General features: G+C 36.7%; 2 protein-coding genes across 3 annotated transcripts in view; one reads left to right on the top strand and one right to left on the bottom strand.

The window, feature by feature from the left end:
* The window catches only part of LOC149831659 (uncharacterized), a 22,785-nt gene extending 9,557 nt beyond the window's left edge, over positions 1-13,228 (top strand). For both annotated transcript variants that reach the window (XM_090014046.1, XM_090014045.1), the window contains one exon: positions 12,699-13,228. In XM_090014046.1, the coding sequence (XP_089870172.1) occupies positions 12,699-13,058 (360 nt within the window). In that variant the 3' untranslated portion in view covers positions 13,059-13,228. The remainder of the gene's footprint in view (positions 1-12,698) is intronic.
* On the bottom strand, positions 13,221-18,845 carry LOC149831658 (guanine nucleotide-binding protein subunit gamma 1-like). The gene is made up of 4 exons (XM_090014047.1): positions 18,264-18,845; positions 13,689-13,741; positions 13,558-13,602; positions 13,221-13,461 (listed from the first exon to the last, which is right to left on the bottom strand). The coding sequence occupies exons 1-4, from the start codon at positions 18,384-18,386 to the stop codon at positions 13,377-13,379; spliced, it is 306 nt and encodes a 101-aa protein (XP_089870173.1). The 5' UTR covers positions 18,387-18,845; the 3' UTR covers positions 13,221-13,376.

Below are 18,845 nucleotides of genomic sequence, written 5' to 3'. Positions count from 1 at the left end.
TCAACCTGCAACAGATAGAGGAGGAGGAGGAGGATTTCTTCAGCAGTGATGGTACGCTTTTAATGCAGGATGTCTACAAAATTTTGATGTGAAATTTCCGAATCACACATTCTGGATCACGTAAAAACCCTGAGTTTTCAGCAAGCCACTGCTATATCTATTTCATTACGAATTCATGATCCTTTAAAACCTTCAAGGGATGGTTAGTCCAAGATGGTTAACGACAAAGTCTGATTTTGGAAAAGCAGCATTGTTACAGGAATGTATGCATGATAGCTTATATTCTCCAACTGTATGTAGCTAATTTGATGCAACATAATGTTAAAGTATATATATATATATAATAAGTGAAACCCATTAGGGGTATTTTGGTCATTACACATTATGAATTAGTGGTGTTCCTAGAGGGCACTTTAGGTTTTTCCTTTTTAATGTATTTTATTTTTTTCCTGAAGAGCATTATAGTCCTTATAATGCCCTTAGAATACAGCTGTTGGGAAGTGCTTCCAACAGCTATATTTCTAGTTGTTGGGACTCAGAGCACTTCCCAATGACTCTTCTTTGCTTCCTTTTGTGTATAAATAAGGGGTGTAACCCCTCTTTGTATGTTAAGCTTGTTCACAAGCATTCTCTTAATAATATTCCTATATTTTTTACTTGTGTTTTAGCCCCTAAGTGGTTTGTGTGGTTGTGCTTTTGTATTGACCCATAAGTGGCTTTGATTGTGTATGTTCTTGTGTTCTTGTATGCCTATAAGAGGCACCCACTTGTACTCTTTTTGTATTTTTGTTAGATGGTTGTAATGAAAAGAGGCGGAAGCACCAATACAGCAAAAGCACTCTTTAAGAGTGACACCAAGAGCCAAGAACACAAACACTAGAGGTGTACACACAAAACTCACAAAAGTAGAAAATGACTTAAAGTCATAAGTTGAATATTATTGAAGAAAGAAAGAGAGGGGTGAAAAACCCATGCTTTACAAGAGGAGAGACCTCCTCTATTTATAGAGGAGGGAGTGCAAAGGAAGGAACCACAAGGGGCTCCCATGTAGTCGTTGGGAGCCCCAACGGTCAGAAATCTGACCGTTGGGGCCCCAATGACTACATGTGTGGGGCCCTTGTGGTCTTACAAAAAGGAGAAAATAAAAAAGAAAAAAGAGAAAAGAAAAAAAGGAAAAAAGCAAAAAAGTAAAAGAGAAAAAGGGTACATGTGGTTTTACAAGAATACCCCTATTGGGTATTTTAAGAAATGGAAAAATGTATATATATACATATATGTATATATATACTTATATATATACGTATGTATATATATATAAGTATATGTATATATATATACATATTTTAATACGCCCCCTCAAACTTTACGGGGAGAAGACCGAAAGTTTGCCAAGAAGAAACATAAATTGTGGAGTTGGGAGCGCTTTGGTGAAGAACTCAAGCTAGAAGTGACGTATGGTATTGTGATAGTTCCTCTGAGGTACTCATCTCGAACGTAGTGGCAATCCATCTCGATATGCTTGGTCCGTTCGTGAAACGTATGATTGCTTGCAATGTAGATCGCACTTTTGTTATCACAGCAGAGCTTGGTGGGTGAGGAAATGAGGACACCCATGTCACCAAGGAGTCCTCTAAGCCACACGATTTCCATTGTCGTCATTGCCATAGCCCGATATTCAGCTTCAGTGGATGATAGTGAGACCTTTCGCTGCTTCTTACATCTCCACGAGATGAGAGATTCACCTAAAAAAATGCAAAGACCAGTAGTTGAGATACGATCATTGGGATTTCCTCCCAGTTAATTCAAGAGATGAGGAAGAGGATAAGAAGAGTCCCTTGGATATGGTATTTTTGATGTATCGCACAATTCTCATTACAACTGTTATATGAACTGTAGTAGGTGCGTGCTGAAACTGGCTTGCAGCATGAACTGCATGAGCTATGTCTGGACGGGTGATGGATAAGTAAGTGAGATCCAATTAATTGACGATAGGGAGTTGGATCCTCAAGAAGAACACCATCCTCAAGTCTTAGTTTTGCATTGATAACTTCGGGAGTCTCAACCTTCTTTTCATCAGATATTCCAGATTTGGTACAAATGTCTGCTGCCAATTTCATCTGAGATAAAATCTATCATCGTGGGGAGTATGCCACTTCAATTCCTAAGAAATATCTCAAGAATCCAAGGTCAGACATATCAAAGGTTTCTTTTAACATAGACTTTACATCATTTACCCCCTTTTTGTCATTCCTAGAGATGATCATATCATCAACATATAATAGAAGAATAACGATGAGATTACATGTTTTCTTAACAAAAAGAGCAGTGTCAATATAACAAGAAGTAAATCCTAAATTGATTAAAACACTACTAAACTTATCATACCAAGCTTTAGGAGCTTGCTTAAGACCATGTAGGGCCTTTTTCAATTTCAAAATTTTACCATTTAAATTCATACCCGGAGGTGGTTCCATGTAAACTTCTTCATTTAAATTTCAATTTAAAAATACATTTTTGACATCTAATTGAAAAATAGGCCATTTTTTAGCAGAGGCTATTACAATAAGAGCTCGAACACTAGTCATTCGAGCAACAGGGGCAAAAGTTTCATCATAATCTATCCCATACTCTTGGGCATATCCCTTGGCCACTAACCTAGCCTTATATCTTTCCAATGAACCATCACACTTAGTTTTTACTTTAAAAACCCATCTACATCCAATGGGTTTCTTGCCATTGGTAGGATCAATGATTTCTCAAGTTTGTGCCTTTTTAAGTGCATTAAGTTCTAGTTCCATAGCTTCATTCCAATGAGCATATTGTTTAGCATCATTGTAGTGAGATGGTTCATGAAAGGAGTGAAGAGCAAGTAGACATGCTCAATAGTTGGGAGAAAAAGAATCATAAGAAACAAATCTATTTGGTATTTTTGAAATACGATTTGATCTTCTTTGAGAGGTTTCTTCGATTGACTCACTTTGAGAGAATTTTTCAAGGGCACAAGGTGAATTTCTTTCATTTCTTCTAGAGTAGACTTGTATTTGTCTTGACATATTTTCTTCTAAATTTTGATCATCATTTGGATGTTCAAAATGATCTTTAATGAGAGGTTCACTAGGATCAATATGATCATCTATGATGTTTTCTTGAGGCAACAAGTCAAATAAGAAGGAATAATCAATGTTTTCATTTGGTTGGTGCGAAAAACCGTTTTCTTCTTCTAGGAATGTGACATTCTTTGAGATATAAAATTTGTTTTTGAGTATGTCAAAACATCGATACCCTTTTTGTTTTTCGCCATATCCTAAGAAAATGCATTCAATAGCCCTAGGAGAAAGTTTATCATTTTTGTGAGTTAGAACAAAGCATTTACATCCAAAAATTCTTAGTCTTTTATAATCGGGAGACATATTGTAAAGTTTTTCAAATGGAGAGAGATTTTTCAAAGAAGATGAAGGGGTTCTATTGATAAGGTATGTTGAGGTTAGAACCGCTTCGGCCCAAAAGGATTTTGGAATATTTTTTGAAATTAATAACGTTCTTGTGGTTTCTATTATGTGCATATGCTTTCTTTCCGCAAGACCATTTTGTTGCGGAGTGTTGGGACAAGAACATTGATGACAAATTCCGTTTTCTTTTAAATAACTTTGAAAATCATTGGACATGTATTCGCCTCCCGAATCAGACCTAAGAATAGATAAGTTTCCCAAGAATTGATTTTTAACCATCGCATGGAATTCTTTAAAGAAGAACATTTCGGATTTGCGACTTAGGAAGAAAATCCATGTAAATCGAGTGAAGTCATCAATAAAGACCACATAGTACGAAAAACCTCCTTTAGACAAAATAGAGGAAGGTCCCCATACATCGGAATGAACAAGTTCAAAAGGCCGAGTGGTGAAGTAACTTCTTTGAGGAAATGGAGTAGCTTTAGATTTCCCAAAAATGCAATCTTTACAAGCCATGTGATTGTCTTTACAAGTATTGTTCAAAAAAGGAAAAAGAGACATTTTTACAAAATTTGGATGACCAAGTCTCTCATGCCAAATTCCAATACTTTTGTCTTTTACAAGATTGCAAGATGACTTAGATGGAAGAGTCAAAAAATCCATAAAATAGAGATCACCCCTTCTATGGCCTTGCCCAATCAGCTTTCTTGACTGGAGATCCTGCACGGTGTAATCTTTAGGTGAGAAAGAGACTTGGCATCCATGATCGGTGATTTGGGAAACGGAAAAAAGATTTAGATTAATTTTTGGAACGATTCTTACTTTAGGAACGAAAAAGTTTTGAGAATTTTTAAAATCAAGTGTTCCAATACTTTCAATTTTCAAAGATGTTCCATCGGCCGTTGAGACATAAGAGGATATGGGTTCGGAAAAAACATTTGAAAGAGAGTTTTTATGAGATGTCATATGAAAAGAAGCACCGGAGTCTAGTATCCACATACCTGGAGGTGATGAAGAATAGGCGATGGCGGCTCCGGATGTTGAAGAAGACGTCTTGAGAAGATGTTGGAGAACTTCGGAGATATGATTAAGAGTTTCTTTGATATCTCCCTCTTTGGCACTTTCTTCTTCCTTCTTTGGAGAATTTTCTCCAACCGCGGCTACTTTTCCCTTAAGTTTGGGACAAACCGGTTTAATGTGTCCCGGTTCATTACAATAATGACATATCACTCCCTTTCTAGGCCCATTGTTTTTGTTAAAGTAAGGAGGTCTATATGCTTTTACATTTGATCCGGGCCTAGTAACGGCCAAAACTTCATCACTCTTAATGCTTAGGCCAAGTCGAGTTTCTTCTTGGCATATTTCGGCAAGGGCGTCTTCTATGGGTAAGGCTTTGCTTCTATGGAGAAGGGATGCCCTAACTTGTTCAAATTCCGGTCGAAGACCATGAAGAAATTGAAAAAAGTGCTCATTTTCTATTTGTTCCCTTCTTAACTCAATATCTTCCGGGGTCACCCATTTGGGCTCAAGAAGAGCAAGTTCATCTCAAAGAGGGGTTAGAGAGCTAAAGTAATTCCGGACACTCATATCCATTTGTTTGGTGGAACAGATTTTTTCTTGACAAAAAAATTGTCGAGCAAGATCCTTTTGGGTATACATACCCTTAAGGAAAAACCAAGTCTCATTGGCCCTTCTAAATTTGGCAATATTAGCACTTTTTTAAGGTCAACATTGTTCATAAACCATGGCATGGTTACTCTCCCAATCCTCAACTTTGGATTGATGGTCATTGATAGCTTTGATGCGCTCATCGCCATCTAAAGCTTTTTCAACATCATTTTCGATTTTAGTGAGAACAAGAGAGGGTTCGGGAGTAGTTCCCATAACAAAACCCCAAAGTTTCTTACCTCTTAGATGATTTTCCATAGCGGAGGCCCACATAAGATAGTTGGACCCATTGAGCTTAAAAGAAAGCTCAACTTTAGAATCACGTTCCATCGACACCAAATATTCTTCTTTTCTTCAAAAGCTTGAGAGGCACACGTCCCAAGATAACAAAGAGAAGCCCAATCACCAACCGAGCTCTTATACCATGTAATGAAAAGAGGTGGAAGCACCAATATAGCAAAAGCACTCTTTAAGAGTGACACCAAGAGCCAAGAACACAAACACTAGAGGTGTACACACAAAACTCACAAAAGTAGAAAATGACTTAAAGTCATAAGTTGAATATTATTGAAGAAAGAAAGAGAGGGGTGAAAAACCCATGCTTTACAAGAGGAGAGACCTCCTCTATTTATAGAGGAGGGAGTGCAAAGGAAGGGACCACAAGGGGCTCCCATGTAGTCGTTGGGAGCCCCAACGGTCAGAAATCTGACCGTTGGGGCCCCAACAACTACATGTGTGGGACCCTTGTGGTCTTACAAAAAGGAGAAAATAAAAAAAAAAAAAGAAAAAAGAAAAAAAGGAAAAAAGCAAAAAAGTAAAAGAGAAAAAGGGTACATGTGGTTTTACAAGAATACCCCTATTGGGTATTTTAAGAAATGGAAAAATGTATATATATACATATATGTATATATATACTTATATATATACGTATGTATATATATAAGTATAAGTATATATATATACATATTTTAACAATGGTATCAGAGCATTGGTGCTCTTGGGTTGTATCTTATACGTGAAGATAAAGAGGAAGATGGCGAATAGCGGTTAAGCTTTGGTTTGTTGGTTCGTTGCCTCGGGAAGCATACCATCAAATTTCTTCAACACATTTCTTATTTTCCTCTTCTTTTCTCTTCTCTCTATCTTTTTTATTTCTCTACTCTTTCTTTTCTTGGTACAATGGCAAAAAAAAGTAGTTACGGTTGTTTCAATCAAATTTGATGAAAAAACTATAATATGTGGGCCACCGCCATAAAAAAATCTTAGTTGGCAAAGACTTGTGGGACTATGTTGATGACTCCATATCAGAACCTAAAAATATTCTCATAAAATCTATTTGTGGGGAAGATGGTGAAATCAAAGAGGAAACTCTTAAAGACAAATCGAAAAAAAAAAACTCTCTTAGACTATAAAAAAAACTATTAAAACATGTGACCTTGGTCATGCCAAGGTTCTATCCTTATTTATGAGGAATATGTGTGAAGAACCTTGTGAAAATATATTGAAATTTGAAAGGGCCGATGAAGCGTGGGTTTATATCAAACAAACCTACACCCAACATAATGGTGCCTATAAATGGGACTTGCAAGATAAGATTCAGCAAGCAAGGTGAAAAAGTGTTAGAGAGTACTATGGTAATCTTAAAAGACTTTGGGACCAAATGGCCAAAATTGAGCCAATTTAAGATACCATTGATGCTCGCCGTAAAAAAATCAAATCCTTAGTGAACAATTTTTTCAATTTATGAGAGAGCTTAGGCCTGAGTCTGCACATGTTCGAGTATCTATCATCCACCTAACAAAAATCAAGAGGAGCTTTCACCTTTACATGAGATTTTTGCCCAAGTTTGCATTGAAGAAACAAAGCTAAAATCCATGACCGAATCTAGGGAGTCCAAGGATAATGAATTGGTGGTTTGTAGACCCGGTGCCAATACTCATCGTTATAGGCCTGCTCATTTCAACAAAATAATTGGAAGCCACAGAACAATGATGGGAGATATGATTGGAAAAATGATAATAGAAAAGGGAAAATCTTTTGTCATAACTGTGGAGAACAGGGGCACATCAAACTTTTTTGCCCAAAATTTCAAAATGATGAGAAAAGAGTAGCTACCTTAGAAGCTCCTCAAGAAAACAAAGATACCAACAACTCCGGTTACAAAAACGTGTCTTTGTCCCAACTCGCAAAAGCTCTACAACTGCTACTCAAAGGCTCATCCTCCTTAACCGATGGCGCGGTCTTCTCTTTCTCACTTTCCGATAAGATCTCTTGGCTAGATCCAGTGCTTCATTTCATATGAGCTCTAATGAAACTATACTCTTCGATTATAGTATTAATTCAAGTAGATCTAATGTTTTTACTGCGGATGGATCCTCTCTTGAAATTAAAGGAATTGAAAATTTTATAAATTCTTTAAAAAATTTTATTCCATAAGTCAGAATTGTGCCAAAACTTAATTTAAATCTTCTTTTAGTTTCCCAAGTTATTGATTATGGTTGTAGTATCTCCTTCACTTCTGACCGATGTTTTATACAGGATCTCCAATCCGTCAAGCAAATTGGAGAAGGTCATAGAGAAGAAGACATATACTACGTGGACCGATTGATTATTCTCAAAGATACTTTTTGTTTAAATGTACAAAAATTGAATATGTTTTTGTGGCATCACAAAGTAGGTCATCCTAGCATCTCTAAATTGTCCAATATATCTTATTTGAGAAGATTTTGTAATGAAAAAATCCATTGTACGGATTGTATTCTTGGGAAAATGAAAACAATTCCTTATCAAGAGAGAACTTTTTTTGCTTCCAAACCGCTTGAATTAATACATTCAGATGTTTGGGGTCCTGCTTCTATTACCTCTAAAGGAAAATTTTACTTATTATTAATTTTTGTAGATGATTATTCTCAATTCACGTTGATTTATTTCTTAGGCACAAATATAAAGTTTTTGAAACTTTCAAAACTTTTCATAGCCTTGTTAGAAATTTGCTTCAAAACAATATTTCTATATTTCGTTCCGATTCAGGGGAAGAATACATGTCAGGTGACTTTAAAGATTATTTGAAAAATCATGGCATCTTTCATCAACGATCTTGTGCTAACATGCCTCAACAAAATGGTTTGGCCGAAAAGAAAAACACGCCTCAACAAAAATGGTTTGGCCGAAAAGAAACACAGGCATACGATAGAAACCACTAAAACATTGCTTATTTCTAAACATGTCCCAAAACATTTTTGGGTTGAAGCTGCGCTTACTTCGGTATACCTTATAAGTAGACTTCCTTCATCCAAACTTCAAAATAGTTATCCGTATAAGAAACTTTATAAAACTATCCCCGACTATTTCAGACTAAAAAGTTTTGGATGTAAATGTTTTATTCTTACTAATAAAAATGACAAACTTTCTTCAAGAGCAATTTTTTGTGTCTTTCTTGGTTATAGGAAAAGTAAAAAATGATTTAGATGTTATGATTTTAAGCATGATAAACTTTATATATCAAGGAATGTTACCTTTATAGATTTTTTTTTTGATTTAAATGTGCCTATTAAAGAAAAAAATGATTACTTTTTCTTGGAATTATCTCCTAAATGTAATAATAAAGTGCAATGATGTTGTTAATGATGAACCTCAATATGACATCCAGTGTGGTGAGTCCCATGATATTAATGAAGGACCTTTAGTTATCCAATACAGAAGAACTGATGATAGATATCCTACTGCTTTAGAACAATACTCTAGCATAGAAAATCCCGAACAAAACACTCTTAGAGAATTAGAAAGAATATATTGGCCTCCAAATAGGTTTGTATCCTATGAAAACTTTACTCAATATAGAGTTTGTCTAGACAAAATTTTCTCTTACTTTGAACCCTTATACAAACGGGTCAAGAATTATCCTCAATGGATGAATACTATGAATGATGAAATACTAGCCTTAGAGAAGTCCAAAACATATAAAAGATCATCCTCATGGAAAGAAGATGATAGGTTATAGATAGCTCTTTAAAATTAAAACCAAAAGTGATAGAACTTTAGAGAGTCATAAAGCTAGATTACTAGCCAAGGGTTACTCTCAGGAGTATGTCGTAGATTATGATGAAACTCTATATCACTTGGGTACGGGTACAGAAGGTATGACACAATAATTCTAAAAAATGTGAGTACGAGGACACGACTAGATATATATTGAAAATATATATTATATATTAAATATATAATACATAATATAAATATAATATAGGACACGACAAATGTCGTGCCCAGGTGCCAGTACCCGTGTCGACACGGGTAAGGTGCCATGTTGCGGTAACATAGATGAAACTTTTGTTCCAATAGCTAGAATGACTCTGTTAGAACCCTTATAGTTGTAGATGTCGTTAGATGTTGGCCTATTTATCAAATGGATGTTGAGAATGCCTTCCTCAATAGTGAATTGAAGGAAAAAGTTTATATTGACCCACCACCTGAATATGAGGTTCCTTTTAGAAGGTACTTCATTTAAAGAAAGCTTGTATGGTTTGAAACAAGCGCCTAAAGCCTGATATGATTGCTTTAGTTTTGTTATAGTTAAACTTGACTTTACTTCCTGTTATACTGATACTGCTATGTTTATTAAAAGATTTGATTCTGGTATTGTTATTCTCTTCCTGTATATTGATGACATGATCATCATTGGTGGAGACAAATAGGGAGTTAGTTTTATTAAAAATGTTTTGAAACAAAGCTTTGAAATGATTTATTTAGGCTTTCTTGGATATTTTTTATGGATTGAGGTTGCATATTTCGCTTGTGGCTATTTTTTAACTTAATTCAAGTTCGCGTCTGACATCATAGACTAGTTTGACATTACAAATGAGAAAATGATGGACGCTCCTGAAGTAATAAATGCAAAAATGAAGATAGATGATGGCACACCGATGTATGATCCTACTTCTTATCGTCAAATGATTGGAGCCCTCACATACTTGACCATTACAAGACATGATATCTCACATGCAATCCATACTGCCAGTCAATTTCAGCATTCCCCTACCACTGTGCACATGAGTGCCGTTATGCGTATTATTAGATATTTATAAAATTTTGTTTTTAAAGATATTGTTTTGTCTTCCTCCTCCCCACTCGAATTAATTGCTTATATTGACTCTGATTGGGGAGGAGATCCTAATGATAGATGCTCACCTATAGGTTTTTGTGTGTTTATAGGTGACTCATTGTTGACTTAAAAATGCAAGAAACAACTGAAGGTGTCGTTTTCGTTCACTGAAGTTGAGTATCGTGCCATGGCCACCACAACATTTGAAATCATGTGGTTGAGAAGATTATTAGAAGACGTGGGGGTGCATATGCTCTCACCCTCAAGGTTATACTCTGACAATAAAAGTGTCATCTACATAACCGGTAATTACATGTTTCATGAGCGCATCGAACATATTGAAATGGATTGCCACTATGTTCGTGAAAAATATATGAAGAAGACCATTATCCTGCCTTATGAAGCATAAGAATTTCAGTTGATCGACTTTACAAAAAGCTCTTCTCTCCGGTTTCATTTTTTGCTTGACAAACTTTTGGTGATTACACCCGTAAGTTTAAGGGAGAGTGTTAAAGTATATATATATATATATATATATATATATATATATATATATATTGTGAGCACTTCCCAATGACTCTTCTTGGCTTCTTTTTGTGTATAAATAGGGGGTGTAACCCCTCTTGTATGTTAAGCTTATTTCTATATTTTTTACTTGTGCGCCTCTAAGTGACTTGTTTGGTTGTGCTCTTGTATTGACCGTGGCCTTGATTGTGTATGTTCTTGTGTTTTTGTGTTCTTGTATGCCCATAAGAGACACCCACTTGTACTATTTTTGTATTTGTCATTACACAAATTATGATTCTTGGTACGGTGGTAAGATTGAATTTAGATAGTATGGTGAAGCAAGATGGGTTGTGTATGTTTAAATGCTGGAAAATTTTGTTTCACATTATCATTTTGAAGTCATTGTTCACTGAGGTTGAAGTTTATCATGGTAAATATTTCCAGTAAAACTTGTAATAGATACTGTACATGCCATTAAAGAAAGTTTTGGTAAAATACCATAAACTCTGGGATGGGAAACTGGTTTTGATTTGGATAGATGGATGCCCTGTACTCGAGATTGGATACCACCTCCATTCAGTTGTGTGAAAATTTGGGTTCATGTCCTGGCTGAGTAATTGTATCGATTCCTTTCTCTGTGAGAGTTGCAGCTGATATTTTTGTCATTGTAACTGAATGTATGTTGGAGATAATTGTGGTATGGAGACTGTTGATATGAAATGTATTCCAAAGGAATGTTCTTTCAACTTTTTTGCAGGATATTTAATAATTAATCTTGGACTATCCTGTTAGGAGAACTGTATATTAAAATAAATTTCGGATGATCTTGTATTTAACTTTGGAATACCCTGCTACCAATGACTAGAAGGAGAGACTCAAGACATGATCCAGTTATGGAGCTTGTCTAGATTTCTTTACAAGTTGTTTATTTTCTAATATATGCCTTTTTGCCCTATTCTTTTCTTCTCGTTAAATATTTCTAGAGATATATTCTTTGGGAAAGACAAAACTCAAGGGATGGTCCAGAGCGTGATTCTTGATATAATTTATAATTTAAATAGAATGGAGAGGAGCATTCAACCAGCTTGCTTATTGCAAGGGAAGAAGGTTGGGCGAAAGGGGAGGGAAGATCATGTAGAACAGATTTATTGTTTCCTCCTACCTTTCAACATATGCTTTTGAAGACATATAGTTCTTAAAGGTCATTTGTGTTTGGTGTATTCTGCATTCCCATTTTCTGGTCCCAGATCATCATTTCTTTTTTCTTACTGGTGGCTTTTGAGTTTCTTGTCTATATTTGTCCTCCACATTTGCTGATATAGACACTCTTTTTGTCCTACTACTTTTACTGCCAGTAAATATTAGGTAACAATGAGCAAGTTGTATTCTAGTGTTCAATGAAATTTTGCCAACTTTGTGCTACCGTCTGGTCCTTTTGTGCTGCATAGGCTGCCCCTTAATTCTCACATATGGCTTCATGAAGCGTTTTCTTCTTGTTGGTCTCCAAATTCCCCTCTTCTGCCAAAATAATTTGATCCTTGTTCAAAGCTATATCACTATGTTATTATCTGGCTACTCTGGCTTTTAAGTGTATACTTTTATATTTTGTGTTTAAATTTGGTGGCTAGTCATGGTGTCTGAATCTTATGGGGTGGTAATGATGATTGTCGTTGATCAGACCTATTGCCATTTTGCTAATTTGGCTACATCAATTTATTTAAAAGACCTGAACGAATTCTGATTGGTGTGATATGTTTTACACACCGATTTAGGAAGCATAGGCTTGCCTTGTTCATCTGATTCATTTTTTGCATGTTCCTCGGCAAAAAGGGCTTTGCTTGAAAATAACCTCAGAGAGTACAACCTGTGGAAGTTCTTCCTTAATTTGAAAGTAATCGCTTGTATTTGTTTTCCTTAAAATTGCAGTAGACATCTACTGTATTAACTTTTTTTGTCAATCCTTCGAGCATCAGGTCTGGGATCTGGGAGGCCAAGACCGATTGAGAACATCATGGGCAACATATTACCGCGGAACACATGCAATCATCGTTGTGATTGACAGCACAGATCGCACAAGAATCTCAATCATGAAAGAGGAGCTCTTCAGGCTGTTGCAACACGACGATCTGGAGCACTCTGTGGTGCTTGTCTTTGCGAATAAGCAAGATCTGAAGGACGCAATGACACCAGCAGAGATAACAGATGCTCTCTCACTCCATTCCATAAAGAATCACGACTGGCACATACAAGCGAGCTGCGCCCTGACCGGCGAAGGCTTGTACGATGGGTTGGGGTGGATAGCTCAGCGAGTGACTGGGAAGGCAACAACTTGAGCATGCATGTCTAATTTCCCCCCCTCCCAGGTGATGATTTTGCATCAAGCAGAAGCTGTGCGTTATTGCGTAAACAGTCTGAGAAAATGCTTTTTGATCTCTTGTACTCATAAGACAACACTTCAGTAACATTTTTAGTTTGGAATACCTTACAAAATGCACATTTATCCGAATGGGATTTCTTACAATTGCTGAAATGCTCTTCTTTTCAAGTTTTACAAGTAAAAAATATCAGAAACAGCATCATCACCCCCAGCTTCTCTCAGATGAAAAAATTATGGACAAAATAATATATAAACCAAAAGAGACCAGTTTCAGTTAAAGAATGCAGCATCTGTGACCTTCTAAATGCTGGGGCCCTTCGAACCATCGGTCCCAGGTAGGGTTAGCAGGCCCTATTGTTCTGCATGTCAAGAAATGAACGTAGTTCAATACGGCTGTCTTATGACACCCTAAAAACAAAGATATTGAAGAACAGAACGCTTAACAGAATTCTTACTCAGGCAGCAGGGGATCTGGTTTCCTTTCTATTTCAAGCAGTAACCTGACGCAAGAGAGCAAAAGAACATTTTGGGAGATTGTGAATTTAAGTGAAGATGGAATGAGATTGGAAAAGTAGAGAATACATACTCCTGACATACTATGGAAGCTTTTCCGGTTTCCTCTAGTTCTTCCAGTTCTTGCTGAAGATGAATTTAAGCAGATAACAAACCTTAGAATTGATGCTTTAAAATACATAAACAGAAGTTCTAAAATATAATCTTCAAACATTGCATATTGCGAGCAGGAGCCAAATTGGGGAAAAAAAGGAAATCAAATAAAATGTTGAAAAGATGAGGAAATAACACGCATTCTGGTACAGTGCTTTTATCGTAAAGAATAAATAGCAAGTATCCCAAATGGAAAATAATTAAAAAAAATGTTAGTCTTAAATGATACTTATGAGAGGTTTACATCTGCAGCTATAAAGAATCATGCGAAAGTTACAAGTCTACAGTCAGGTCAAGGATGGGGGTTTTGTTAACTTTTCTTTTTGTCCTAGCCACAGACAGCATACAAGGGATATTATTATAACTGCAACAATGTACCCTTTCCAACTTTTAATAAAACTTTCAAAGGAAACCAAACTCCCCTTTTATACTCAAATTTTGAATAGTGCACAGCCTGTTGGAGGATCCTGTTAAATGGCATTCTTACAAACACCAAAGCAATGATAGCTTTACTCATCTGTGTAGAAGTGATCATCAATTCTGGCCATTCTTTTTCGATATGCATAAACCTTGAATTCCCTTCTAAGGCAACTTTTTGGAACTCTCAAAGGACAGTGTACTCTGCTTTCTTCAATACACAATATTCAGATTCATGCCAGACTGGATCTTTTGATTTGATAAAGAACTTTTTCAAACTCTCAAAGGACACTGAACGCTGCTTTCTTAATATTCACATTCATGCACATCTTTTGATGTGGATATTTGATACTTCCACTATAGTTCAAAAAACAAACAAGAACGATACCAAATTTCTCCCACGATAAAACCTGGTTGGCTTCCTCATGGAGATCCTAACAGAATTTAGCTAAGAGTGAATCAGTTGGTGATAAGCTGCATCTCAAATGCCAAATATGTGTGATGATAATGTGAAGTGAACCAATGGTTGTGCCGCTACAACAGATGCAATTACCCAATAGGTGGGATGAACATGGTTCTGGCAGAAAATGATGTTTGTCAGTGGACGCATGCAGGATACAATTAATCAAATATTTATAAATCAAAAAAAGAATGTGAAAATGAAACCTAAAATTTTAAGGCACCTTTACCTACAAGAAGTTGCATATCTTGTATACACAATAATCAATGACAAGTATTTCAAAAATTGACTTCCTGATCTTTTCATCCTATTTACACTTGTCTCGTGGCTTCCTCTCTAATACATAACATGCCTTGCTCATGTTTTAGTCCTATGTGGCACTTCAAGAGCCAATAATACTCAACAAAATTAATGCTTTCGTTTTCTGCAAATTATAATCAACATAAAAAACTTCATCAGAATCTTGCAGCTGTACCTCATGCCCTGTGTGAAATAGGCACTGATTAAAGCTGTACATCATGTGGCAATCAACAAGTTGTTTCTCTCCTTTTTCCGTAATACCTTCAAGTCAAGGGTGGAGTAGGCTCTGGTTGTGGTTGGACCAGTAAAGCCTGATGGGCCTACGGCATCCCGTGATATGAACCTGACCTGAATAGGCTAAGCCCATGTTTGGTCCTAAGCCCCAGAGGGATCATACTTCAGTCAACAACTCTCTCTCTCTCTCTCTCTCTCTCTCTCTCTCTCTCTCTCTCTCTCTCTCTCTCTCTCTCTCTCTCTCTCCACCCCATTGATTTTCTAACAATCTGATGTGGTTTGTAATCCCTAATGAAGAATATAGTTCCATGAGCTCCTGTCATGATGAACCCTGTGACGAATTAGTGATGAGCATACAACACAACTTCACTAGTTTAAGTCGTGTTAGGAATGCATGAGTAAGTAAAGAGTACATGCACTGAGTACCAAGGAAGTAATCCCATAGAGGCTAGAGCAAGACCTAACTGACAATGAATCAAATTATTGATCATGTCATAAAGACCTTTATGCTCACGTCCTAATCAACCACCCAAAAGAATATGTGCCTCTAGAAGGTCTTTTATAGCATGCACAATTTACTAAAAAACACGTTGTAGATTAAGATATTTTATATTAAGAAAGGTTCTTTAATAACATTAACAATCAATAGCCCATAATGCACAAAAGTTTCATGAAACAGAGAATTGGCTTTTATGTCAAAACAAGTTGATCAAAATGCATGTTTTTATAAAAAGGTCACGATGCACAAGCAACTCTAAGTGGAGCATCTATGACATCATCTAGGTTCTTTAATACTGTCCCGTACTTAATCAATACCAAATTTAACTATAAATTATAATTATAGTTACTAGTGGGCTTCCATGCATGAGAGGCAACCATAAACAACATTAATGGGTTACCATTTATAGAGATATGAGTTTCAGAATTAAATCTGGTACACTCAAATCACCCAAAGGTGTCATACATGCCCACATAAAGTTGGTTGCATCTCTCTCTCTCTCTCTCTCTCTCTCTCTCTCTCTCTCTCTCTCTCTCTCTCTCTCTCTCTCTCTCTCTCTCTCTCTCTCTCTCTCTCTCAAACACACACATCATTGCACTCAAGAAACACCGGATTTTTTTATCCAATTTAGGCTCTATTTGGAAGCAGGGTACCGGAGGAGTTGGGAGGGCGTCGGAGACAGTTACGTGACGTGGCAGGGTCCAAAAGGATTTGGACTGTGTTTGGAGAAGGGAGTGGAGGGAGGCATGAATATTGGATGGGAATCAACCAACTCCAAATCCTAAAAAATCAAATTCCAACTCCTCTCATAATGAGGTATTTACAACTCCTTGAATCACAAGGATTCCGGTGGGTCCTCGAATTTCCGATGGTTCAAAATTTTTACCGCATTTACCTCAGTAAATCCCCTATTTACCACATTTCCCTCCTTCCTTAAATCCTCCTTAAACCCAATCTACTTAGCCGCCGCACTCAAGAGGCTTTAACTACAGTCACCTACAGCCAAGCATGGTGAGAAATTAGGAGTTGAAAGCCTGAATCCTTGAAGGAGTTACTTATGATTCCAAACAATAGAAGTAACCCACAACTCCTTTGAAATGCATTTCCTTTGAAGTCCACTTTTTGTATTTCCCCCGACTCCTTGTAAATCCCTCCGCCGGTTCCCAAACAAAGCCTTGAGTTCAAAGGATATGAGATCCCAAGATCTCAAATCCTAGGATCCCAAATGACCTCAGATTTGAGGTCAGAGATAATCGAACCACAACCTCATATTCTCAGCTAGCCCAGTGTCCGTCTAGGATCACAAAAGCTAAGCATACAGTAGGTATGCAAATTAATCAAATTAGTAGTTCATATATGTTGGAGAAAAGATCCACAATTCAAGGGTATTGTTTAAGCATTGTCACAGAATATGCACACACGCAATTTAAATCAGAAACTGGAGACTCAACCATGTTAGGGACTAAATAAGCTACTTTTCTTGCGGAATTCCACCACTGATTAAGAACGTATATTGATTGTCACTACATATAATGATAATGGTCCTAACTTGACGCTAGGCATATATATCTTACCTAATGACTATTATAATGGAAAACAAGACGCAAACAACAGCTCTAAATTAAACGTTGCATAATGCATACAGAGCATACGGCAACGCCTAACTGCTTCAGAAATTTGTCAGACTTTTCGTTAGTCCTATGCTACCTCTCATCTTACAGAATGAAGATTTGCGTCCACGTGACAAAGAAGCAGATAAAATTAAACCACTACACTCACGAAAAATGTGTAGTCTATGATTCTTGATGAACTCTCGACATGGTCTTCTACGAATCTAAAGAGTGAAGCAGAATTCAGCTGGTTATTTATGTCATGTAGTTGGCTTTTCTTACACTGTAGGATCTGTACTACAACATCAAGTGTACTTCTTTATAAGAGTTATGAAACACGCTGATTGTTGATCAAAATTGAACTTTTCCCTCACCAAGAATTTAATGTTTAACATGTTTAAACTTTACACCTCTAAACCTGCTGCACAGACCAAATTCTGCTGACTCTACGCAGTTAACCTGCACAAAAGCGGAAAACAGAATGCCCAAGAACAATCACCCGATTCTTCTCTATCCAGTGAGATCATAAAACCAAACTCATTGATGAATAAAGATTGAACTGCCCCCAATTGTCTATATAATCTACAGTAGGAGAGAAACAATTCAAACACCTTACACCCAATTAGGTTCTATGACAATACCGGTGTTCTATCATGTCAATCCAATTTGATATGATTGCAAATTCAAGGGGAAAAGAACACAAATTAGCCATAACTATTTCACTAAAGATGTTGATCACAGTTCAACACAAATTCACCAACCACCCAAATAATCAAGACCAAAGTTTCAATTTTTTCCCACTAAATCATGAAATCTAACTAAATTGCATTCCTAAAACCAACCCCTTTACGTTATTTATGCACTTGTCATCCTCTAAGGAAAAAAAATCATCCAACGAATCAAATGATATCCAAATCAAACAAATAGAAAACCACAAGCAAAAGATCAAACCCAGGAAGCAATAGAAGAACCAACCTCCAGAAACCGCGCCTCTTGCTCCAACCGCTTCAACTCTACCTGAATCCGGTGCTTACCCCGCGAGTCCGCCGTTGCCGGCCGATCGAGAGGCAGCGTAACCTCCGCCACCAACGCCTGCATCTCCGAACCCTAAAATCTAATAAAGAAAGAAAATAATATCCCCAAGAAAACTACGAAATCCAGCCGTAAGGCTTCATAGATAGATCCCAAAAACCCTAATTCTCAAGATCGAACGTCGATTCCATCGCCAAAGAAACCGATCCCCCTCAGAATTTTCCCAAAAAGAACCAAAAAAACGAAAAATAAAAACTCTTTTTTTGTATCAGAAAACGAAAAGCGACGATCGTTGAGAAAAAGAGACTGAAACAGAAATAAAAAAAAAAAACCTAATTCTATGAAACTCCAGAGGACGATTGAACCACCACGAACGAAATTGAATCTTCCGATTCCAAGAATAAAGAAGAATAAATTAAAACAAAAATAAAAAATGATAGCGGTAAAAAGGAGAACGACGGTCGGCAAAAGGAGGAACGAGGAATCGACGGCAGAGACTCGAGATCTGCAGAGAAGGGAAAGGGA

This window comes from Nuphar pumila, chromosome 7, assembly GCF_984573655.1.
Source record: "Nuphar pumila chromosome 7, dmNupPumi1.hap1.1, whole genome shotgun sequence".
Classification (NCBI taxonomy): domain Eukaryota; kingdom Viridiplantae; phylum Streptophyta; class Magnoliopsida; order Nymphaeales; family Nymphaeaceae; genus Nuphar; species Nuphar pumila.
Note: the sequence above shows the minus strand (reverse complement) of the source record. Positions and strands in the feature narration are given on the sequence as shown.

Bases quoted from the DNA above. Each gene is read 5' to 3' on its own strand.
- LOC149831658 (XM_090014047.1), bottom strand. From the start codon at position 18,386: ATGCAGGCGTTGGTGGCGGAGGTTACGCTGCCTCTCGATCGGCCGGCA. The intron at 13,603-13,688 runs GTATGTATTCTC...CTCTTGCGTCAG, and splicing joins GCTTCCATAGTATGTCAGGA to GTTACTGCTTGAAATAGAAA. The intron at 13,462-13,557 runs GTAAGAATTCTG...CTTGACATGCAG, and splicing joins CCAGATCCCCTGCTGCCTGA to AACAATAGGGCCTGCTAACC.